The 9,121-nt window shown below is 61.6% G+C and overlaps 1 protein-coding gene across 2 annotated transcripts in view; it reads left to right on the plus strand.

Moving 5' to 3' along the window:
• Window positions 1–8,394, plus strand: part of TTYH3 (tweety family member 3) — a 30,042-nt gene extending 21,648 nt beyond the window's left edge. Inside the window, exons 11-15 of one of the 2 annotated variants that reach the window (XM_041748981.1) lie at window positions 138–274; window positions 2,170–2,343; window positions 2,903–2,978; window positions 3,688–3,788; window positions 5,294–8,394. In XM_041748981.1, coding sequence (XP_041604915.1) covers window positions 138–274; window positions 2,170–2,343; window positions 2,903–2,978; window positions 3,688–3,756 — 456 coding nt within the window. In that variant the 3' untranslated portion in view covers window positions 3,757–3,788; window positions 5,294–8,394. The remainder of the gene's footprint in view (window positions 1–137; window positions 275–2,169; window positions 2,344–2,902; window positions 2,979–3,687; window positions 3,789–5,293) is intronic. The other variant, XM_041748980.1, reaches the window with a different exon arrangement.
• Window positions 8,395–9,121: the final 727 nt, after the last annotated feature.

Below are 9,121 nucleotides of genomic sequence, written 5' to 3' on the forward strand. Positions count from 1 at the left end.
CCAGACTGGAGCCAGTGGGGTCCAGGCTGCCAGGAGCGGGCTGGACTGAGGCTCTGGCATGTCTCATCTCACCCTCCCTTCCCCGTCTCTCTCCTGGTCTCTGTGGGCCGTGCTGTCCCCGTGCCGTCTGGCCTCAGGACTACGTGCAGGCCCTGACGGGCTTTTGTTATGACGGCGTGGAGGGCCTCATCTACCTGGCCCTCTTCTCCTTCGTCACAGCCCTCATGTTCAGCTCCATCGTCTGCAGTGTCCCCCACACTTGGCAGCAGAAAAGGTGAGGGACTCAGCGCTTGCCCCAGGCCATATGGCATGGAAGGTGTTTTAGGGACGTGCCTTCTGGACACCCATGTCTTAGTCCCCAGGGACAGGAACAAATGCTTCCTCACCTCCTGACACTCTGTAAGCCTCTGTAGCGCTCTGCGGCTGGCAAGTCCGAGGGGAGTAGCCCCGTTTCACAGATGGAAAACTAAGTCTAGAGGAGCTCCCAGCCCAGGTGACGTACAAATCCAGAGCAGGCAAGTGGAGCCAGGTCTTCTGCCTGCTAGTGCTGGCTCCGTGCATCATGCCCCTCCACTCTTCTGCCCAGCTCTCCTCACAATGTCTTGTCCGTCTCCATGCCCCTGGGTGCACATGTGCAGGGCTTGTGGGTGGAAAAAGCAGCTTTCCAGCTATAGGGACCTGCAGCTTCTGCAGGGAGGGTCCAGGTGGCTGTGGCCTTCGTGGCCCATTCAGCTGAGTGACCAGGATGGCAGCTACCTCCCATGGGGCTGTTATGTCCTGATCTTTGATGTGGGGGTCCTGGCAGCCCCTGCCTCAGTCCCCCTGATCAGCACTGAGTTGAATGGTATATGGAGGAGCCAGGCCCCTTCCCTTGCTTGGGTCCTTACACTTGATCTCCCAGACTTACCAACTCCCTTCCTATTGGGCTGTGACTGCTTCTTGGTGGCCCAGCTCTGATAACAGCTCAGATCTCTTCCTTCTGTCTGGATTTCTACTCTGTTGTATTCTGTGGTGATGCTATCAGTGGTGGTGTTGGTGACGATCATGATGATGAAAGTGATGGTGATAATGGTGGTGGTGATAATGATGATGATGGCAATGATGATGATGATGGTAGTGATGATGATGATGGTGATGATGGTGCTGGGGATGGTAGTGATGGTGGTAGTGATGGTGTTGATGGTCATGATGACAGTGATGGTGGTGGTAGTGATAATGATGGTAGTGATGATGATGATGATGATGATAGTGGTGGTGGTGGCAGTGAGAAATCTGGTAGTGATGATGGCAGAAATACTAAAGATGGCAGCTCTAGGGAAGTGGCTAAGAGAACAGACCTGGAACCACATGGCCTGGATTCAGATCCTGGTTCTGTCTTTGCTTATTGAGTGACCATGGGCAAGTCACTTAGCCACTCTGGATCTCCATTTCCTTAACTGTAAAATGGGGGTTGTAAGAGTATACCCTTCTTGGGGTCAGGTAGGCACTAGATGAACCATTGCGTGTAAGGGCCCACCCTTGGGCTTGGCTGGTAATTGACTCTCAACCAGTTGCTACCCCTATTCTGTTTATCTCACTGCAAGGGGCCCAGAGAGGAAGGCCCTCTGCTCAAGGTGACCCAGATGGTGGTTGGGAGGTGGGACGTGAACCCAGGCCTGGCTAACCTATGCCATCACCACCAGGCAGCCTGGCCATAAATCTGACCTGGGAACAGGCAGCTCATGAAGATCCTTGAGCATGCCCAAGGCCTAGCTCCAGCTTCTTGCCTCGCTCTGCAGTAGCCTGAGCAGAGAGGATAGAAAGCCAGAGCACAGCAGAGCAGGAGGATTAGGCTCAGGCCACCCAGAGGTGCAGGCTGGGACCTGCAGGGCCAGAAGAGGGCACCCCTACCTCCAGGCCCCCAACCGCCTCTGCCCCCAAGGAGGCACTGCACTCCCTTTCCCTCAAGGCAGACAGCATCCCTGTGCACAGGCTGAAGGTCAGGGCCCTTGGTACCCCCGACTCACAGAGGACGAAACCAAGGTGACTTGCCCACAGTACCATAGGCCATCTGTGACCAAGCCAGGATTGGAACAAGGTATATCTACATCCAAGCTGACCCCGCTCAGGTCTCCTGGCTGGCTGCCTTGGGCCAGGGTGTGAACCTGTGCTGGGTGTCCCTCCTTGCAGAGGCCCTGACGAGGATGGGGAGGAGGAAGCAGCCCCAGGGCCAAGGCAGACACACGACAGCCTCTACCGTGTCCACATGCCGAGCCTGTACAGCTGTGGCAGCAGCTATGGCAGTGAGACCAGCATTCCAGCTGCGGCCCACACCGTCAGCAATGCCCCTGTTACCGAGTACATGTGAGTAGCATCCAGAGCTGGAGGTGAGGGAGCAGAGCCAGGCAGACCCGGGCCCTGGGGTAGGCGTGTGGAGCTCAGAGTGCCCAGTACAGCCAAGAAGCTGTGGGGGTGCCGGGGCAGGGGCCTCAAGACAGCGGGGTCACATCAGAGCTGGGCCCCTCACTGGGGCTGCCAGGGCTTGGTAAGGCAAACCTGTGTTGTGGCCACAACAGTGAGGCCACTTGGTCAGATGGAGGCCCTGTGTCTAGGGTGTGAGGGTGCCGCGATGGAGGGCCTAGGGCCAGCCATGTGGCGGGCAGGCTTCCAGGCTGGGGGTGGGTTCCAGCGGGGCTGAGGCAGGCAGGTGGGCCACTGAGCTCTGGTTACTCTGCCAAGGTCACGGGCACCCCAGGCACTTGACTGTGGGCCACATGCAGGGAAGCAACAAGAACGCCCAGGGTCAGAGGCTGCCAGGCAGAGCAGGGTGGACATGGGGTCCACCTGGCTCCAGAGTGGCCTCTGACCAGCGCTGGGACTGCCGAGGCTGGAGCCACTCACGGCCCCTCTCCCCACACCACAGGAGCCAGAACGCCAACTTCCAGAATCCACGCTGTGAGAATACCCCCCTCATCGGGCGCGAGTCCCCGCCGCCCTCAGTAAGTCCCAGGCCTTGTGGGTGGGGGGCAGGCCTGAGGGGGGCGCCCTGCTGCCTTGGGGTCTGATGTCACTCTCCTGCTCAGTGTGGCCCCAGGGGCTGCTGCTGTGAGCCCCCAGCGCCGGAGTGAGGGGTCTCCTGAGCCGGGGCTCTCCAGTGGACATCTGGCCCCAGGAGATGGTGGTGCTGGAGATGCCCTGGGGTCAGAGTGGGCAGCTGGGGGCTGGCTACCTGGTGGGTCAGCTTGACCCTAAGGGGCCCTGGCTCTCCTTCCCCAGTCTGTTCCATTTCCTTTCATTTCCTCCACGGACTTCCTGAACTCAGCCCAGAATTCAGCCTCAGGCTCTTCTAGCCAGTGTCCCCTCTGGCCTCAGAGTTGAAACAGAAAAGAGGGGACAGGTTGGTTTGGTGCAAAAGAGAAGGAGCTTGCTGACTGACAGGGGCCCTGGTGGCCTTCCTGGAGGTGATGGGCTGCAAAGGACAGGGCCAGAGAAGCTGAAGCTCACCCACCTTCAGAAATAGGTCTGTGCAGTGGCCCCAGGTGCCAGGAGCTGTGTGGGCTTGCAAGCCATCGTCCTGTTCCAGCGGCCCTCCCCATCGCCACTCTGCTCCATCCCCTCCCCCACCCGGGCCCCAACAGCCTGGCGTTCAGGCAGCCCTCTCTCTTCTCTCTCTCTCTCCTGCACCCCTCCCACCCCGGGCCCTCCTAGCGCTATCTGGCGGCCCTGGACTCTGGCAGCCACGCGGGCTGGCAGTTTAAGCCCATGGATAGTGCCTGAACGCTGTGGTGGCCGTGCCCTCAGAGTGACAGGTACTGACCCCCCAGGTGCCCCTCCCTGCACCGCCTGCCGCGTGCTCTCTGCTGATTGCTGCCCCACAGCAGGGCCATCTCAGCCAGGCACCTGCTGGGCCAGCCCTGGGTCCTTACAGGCCTGCAGACTTGTCAGCCACCAGCCCCGCCAGAGACCTCATGCTGGCCTTGGGCCATGAGCCCCTTCCCTACCCCTGGCCCAGCTGCAGCTGCTCCCAGCCCTCTCTAATTGCCTCCCAGCAAGGAGACCATCTGCCCAGGCCCGAGGGCGTGCCTGCACCTGGGGCCTAGGCTCAGTGAGCTAACCCCTGAGGGTGTGGCCAGCAGGCCCAGCCCTTGAGGGGCCACCCTGCATGTTCAAAAGTACACACAGGTGCATGCAGGCAAGCGTGCAAGCTGTTCCCAGCCGACCCCACATGTCTGTGCCCGCCTGCTTGGGCTCCTTCAGGGGCCTGGGGTGCTGCGCCCACCCCCTGCTGCATGTCCGTGGAATGACATGGCTCCCTGGTGCCCACTGCTCCTCCTTCCGACAATGTCCTGGCCGGCCCACCGGCACTCATGACCTTCTTCCCTACCAGGAGTTCCAGGAGGGCTGTCAGGTCCGGGGAGCGTTGTCCCTCCTGAGCTAGGGGCCGTGGTGCGGAGACTGAGGCGCGGGGTCAGCCTGCCACGCTCTCTACCACCAGCAGCCCAGGGCATGGCCCTCATCCACACCCCGCTGGGCTTGTGGCCATAGCACCCACCTCTGTCTTTCCCTGAGGACCCCGCACATACATCGAGACCCTCGTGCTTCAGGTTGGACAAGGGTAGCCGAGCAGCCCTTGCCCTCCCCCACCTGCCTCACCTCCCCCACCACCTCCATCCTTGCGTCCGTTCCTGCGTCCGTGAGCTGGGAGGACGCGCACTTTGTTCCCTTCCTGAGCAGGCAGCAGCATCACCCCGGCCTGAGGGGCCCTCAATTCCCCGAGTGACAGGGCAGAGTGTAGCCGTGGGGCCTCCCCATTCCTGTGGCCCATGGCCCTGCCTGTCTGGGCCCTCGGGGACTGCCTGACCCTTTCTCGAACATAACCTGGCTCCGCCTTTGCACGATGCTCTCCTCGATCAGGATCTTACTCGGAGAGGTGGGCTCGCCACGTCCCCTCAGCCCAGCCATTGAGGGCAACCTGTCTGTGGCCGCAGGTCCTGGGCACCTGGGGGTGCGGCTGGGGAGCCTCCAAACGCTGCCTATTTGTAGGGCTGAGCTCTGCCTGGCCGGGGGCCCAGATGCCTGAGTGTGCTCCTGTCGCCAGAAGAGGACGCTGGTCCCCATCCTGAGCCTGGGGTGCAGGGGCTGGCCCTCTGCTCACAGGCCAGCCGGCTCCTCTGAGCCCCTCTGCCAGGGCTCCGCCAGCCGTGCCACTCCCATCCTGTCCTACCTGCAGGGGTGCTTCTGGCTCGGCTCACTTAGGCCCACACGGCCACGTCCGACGCCCTGCTGACCCCCTCTTCCCCTTATCTCCCTCCAGTACACCTCCAGCATGAGAGCCAAATACCTCGCCACCAGCCAGCCTCGCCCCGACTCCAGCGGCAGCGGCCACTAGACAGCCCCGGCCGGCCACCCACCCACGTGCCAATCGCCCTGCTCCTCCCCGTGCCAGCACTGCCGCTTACACCCATGACCACCCGCTGGACCCTCCGCACCTTCACCAGGCCCACTGCAGGCACCCTCGCGGCCGCTCGCCCTCCCCTCCCCTTCCCGCAGGGGCCTGGAGATGCAGGAGCCCTCTTCGGGTCATGCACCTGGACCAGGGCAGCGATGCCACCAACGCTGGGCCCTCCAGCCCTCACTCCCCACGCCCCTCCACCTCTGAGGATCTGGGTTTGCAGAGCCCTGCTCGGGGCTGAGCTCAGTGCTGTGTCCCCGACACTTACTGTGCAGCACACCAACCCTGCGGACCCCCATCTCGGCTCACGCCCCAGCCTGCTCTCTCCCTCCCGCAGCTCCGATGCTTCTCCTGCGCCCTCAAGGCTTCTGTGCGTCACTTGGTTCACAGGCTGTGCAGCACCCCCTCTGCGCCAGGGAGCTGGAGGGGCCTCGGCGTGCACCTGCCCCCCGGTAGGCTCCTGTGCAGGAAGTTCCCGAGGAGCTCCTCTTTCTCTCACTCCACCTGACCACAGGCCCCCTCCTGCCGGTTGCCAGAAGCCTCCTGGGGAGGCCCCCATTTCTCTGCCTCCCACCCAGCACCGCTCTCTCCCCTAGCGCCCACCCTGCCCGTGGAGCCCAGCCGTCCACAGCGGCAGGAGGACGGCAGGTGCCACGCCGAGCCCAGGCTGCGCCCCCCAGGGGTGGCCATGTTCTTGGTGCCAAACCCCTCCCTCACCCCAAGACTTGGCAGCTCGTCCGGTTCATTTTTGCACTAACCACATTTGTCATCCTAGGGCAGGCGGGGCTGCAGGCCGAGCAGCGCTCCCTTATCAGCTCCCTCTCTGTCCAGGACAGGCGCAGTGTCCCGAGTCCGGCCTTGGGGCTGGACCCGAGCTGGCTGTGAATGTGCCCTCGGCCCCTGCCGCCCCTCTTGGGACTAACCACTAACCTCACCTCTGCGAGCGCCCCTGGCCGACCCCAAGCCGAAACATGTAACCCCTAGTCCAGGCCAGAGGTGAGCCTAGGACAACCGGCTGGGAGTCGGGCTGGAGTAGCCGTTTTCTTCTTGGGGTGCTCCTGGGGAAGGGCTGTAGACTGACAGGCAGCCTGAAAGCCTGGAGACCTGTCCCTGGGCAGGTGCTGCCCCAGGACGACTGTGTCCTTGGGAACCAATGTCCCTTGGGCTGTAGGACCGAGGTCCCTGTGGCCTCATTCTTCCTACCTGTGAAGTGGGAACAAGGCTTCCCTAAGGTGCTTTGGCTTTAGTGTACAATGTTTGCTGTGTTTCCTGCTGTGGAGGGTGTGCCACCGGCAAGTCAGGATGGGAAGTCCCCTGCCAGTCTCAGCCCTGGCCTGGCCAGCCTGAAACAGAGAGGCTCTGGCCTGTGTGTCAGGCCAGGGGCTGCGGAGCACCAGCCAGCAACCATGAGGGAGGGCCCAGGCCAGGGTCCTGCAGCAGGAAGCAGGCAACTGGCCAGGCCGCCTACGGGCATGTGGGCTCTTCCTTCCAGAGCGGGACAGTGCCCTTCCCTGGGACAGGCCTGGGGAGATGCCACCTGCCCCTCCACGAACCTTTCTCTGTGCTGGTATCTGGGACCAAAAGGGCAGGTGGGCTGGGGGCCAGGCCACATCTGCCCCACTCCTGGGGCCACCTCCGCCCCGGGGAAAGGAGGGGAGTGAGCAAGCAAACGCAGGGTGCTCCAGGTGGGCCTGGGGCCCTGAGCCTTGCATCTGAGCCTGTGGGCGTGGCCAAACCTCACCGCAGGGCCCTGTGTGCCCCAGGCCTCCCCGGCCATTGCGCTGGGCCCCCACGGCAGGCCTGCCCAGTGCTCCCTCCGGGCTCCACCAGTGGCAAATGTCCCTGGCCCGGTGTCAGGAGGGAGGCCCCGGCAGTCCTGCCTGGTCCCTGCCGTGCGCTCTGTCGCTCAGAAGCACAAAGGCTGCCCGCGGCCCTCGGAGGCCGCCCGCAATGTGAATGTACATAGCATGAGAGGCGGGCGCTGCCTGGACAGGCTGTGGACCTCGGCCGTCCTGGGAGTCCCCACCGTGCGTCGTATGCGTGTGTGCCTGCCCCGTCTGTGACTTCATCAAGTTCCTTCTACTCACCGAGGTTGAATAAAGGAAAAGGAGAATCATCAGCGGGGGTTCAAACCCAAGCCTCAGTCTGGAGGGGAACAGGTCCCGCCATTGGTTTTCTTTCTGAGTTTTCAGGGTCCCCTTCCCCCCCATCCCAGTGACCTGTCCATATCCCTCCCCGGCCTCGCTCCCTGCAGGCCCTACAGCATCTGGGGGGTGGCCCTTGACAAAGTGGGTGGCAGGTGGGAGGGAGGACCACCAGGGGCCTTGGAGCCTCAGAGGGTCCAGCTGGCTCCCAGGCCTGGACAGGCTGGGCAAGTAGGAGGCAGGGGCCAGCCGGGACATCTGGGCCAGCATCCACCCACCCCATCTCACTATGCAATTCCAGCCCAAGCACCATTTCCCGTGGTACCCGGGACCCCTGCCCAGCCCTGTGGGAGGTGGGTAGCCTCCCTGGGCCCCTACTAAGGGGCCAGCAGGGGCCAGGGCCTTCTGTTTAACCATAATGGTTGTGTGCTGTACCGTTTTGTTACATATAACATATCAGTCAATATAATTTTGTTAAGACTCCAACCCTCCCAATTCCCCTTCTGGCCCTGGCACCCGTTCCCCAGTGTGATTTAGGGCCCTGAGCGGGAAGGGGGTACTGAGGCCTGAACCACTCGGCATCTTCTTCCAGCATCTTCCTCCAACCTCTGTAGGGCCATGGCTGTATGTGCTGTCGCTGTGTTTTTTAATTTTTTTTGTTTTTGATTTTGATTTTTAACTGGGTTTGGGGTTTGATTTTTATTTCTTTGGGGGCTTTATTTTTCTTGGCAGATAACTAAAAATCTCGTCAATGTAATTTCTGTGGTTTCTATTCAGCTTGGGTTTCATGTTTTAAAATAAACAAATTTTAAAAAACAAGCCTCGTTTCCCGAGTTGATTTGGCTCCTGACCCAGTGTGTGGGCAGTGTGGTCACCTGCTGGGGAGCCAAGAGCCCTGCCCCCCTCCGCCCAGGGGGAGGTAGGCGGGGACCCGACCCAACCCAGGAGTTCAGGCAGTGGGAAGCCTGTGCCGAGTGCCCTCTGAGTGGGACAGGTCTGGCCTTAGGCCAGGGGTGTTGAAGGGGGCCATGTGGGAACGATGGTGTGTCCCCAGGGAAGTGCATTTCCTGGGCCCCATTATGGGGGCATCTCCAGGCACTGGCCTCCTTGGGGCCCTTCCCATTCCTACCCCTACCCCTACCCCTACTCCACAGGTAGGATGATGGCCAGAAAAGGAATAAAGGAGTCCGATGTGTGCCCAGAGGCCAGCAGGGACCATGGGCCCCAATTGCGCACCCAACGTGAAGACACAGGTGTATCTCTTCCTCCAGCAACAGCCCAGCCAATGAGAGGCCTTACCGCTTAGCCAATGAGAAGCAGCCGCTCGGGTCTCCTCCAATGGGCTTCTGTCCAGAGCAGCCCCGCCTCCCCCGTGGGGATATATAAGCAGGCACCGCCCCTTGGCTGCCAGCCCTGTTTGTGATTCGTGCGCAGGTGGGGGTCTCTGGGGCTGTGCCCTTCCCAAGTAAGCTCGTTTTGCTGGTGACAACTGGCTGCTGTGTTTTTAGGGTTAACAGTCACTCTTATTCTCATCTGAGAAAGGGAC

Source organism: Vulpes lagopus, chromosome 3 (genome assembly GCF_018345385.1).
Source record: "Vulpes lagopus strain Blue_001 chromosome 3, ASM1834538v1, whole genome shotgun sequence".
NCBI lineage: Eukaryota > Metazoa > Chordata > Mammalia > Carnivora > Canidae > Vulpes > Vulpes lagopus.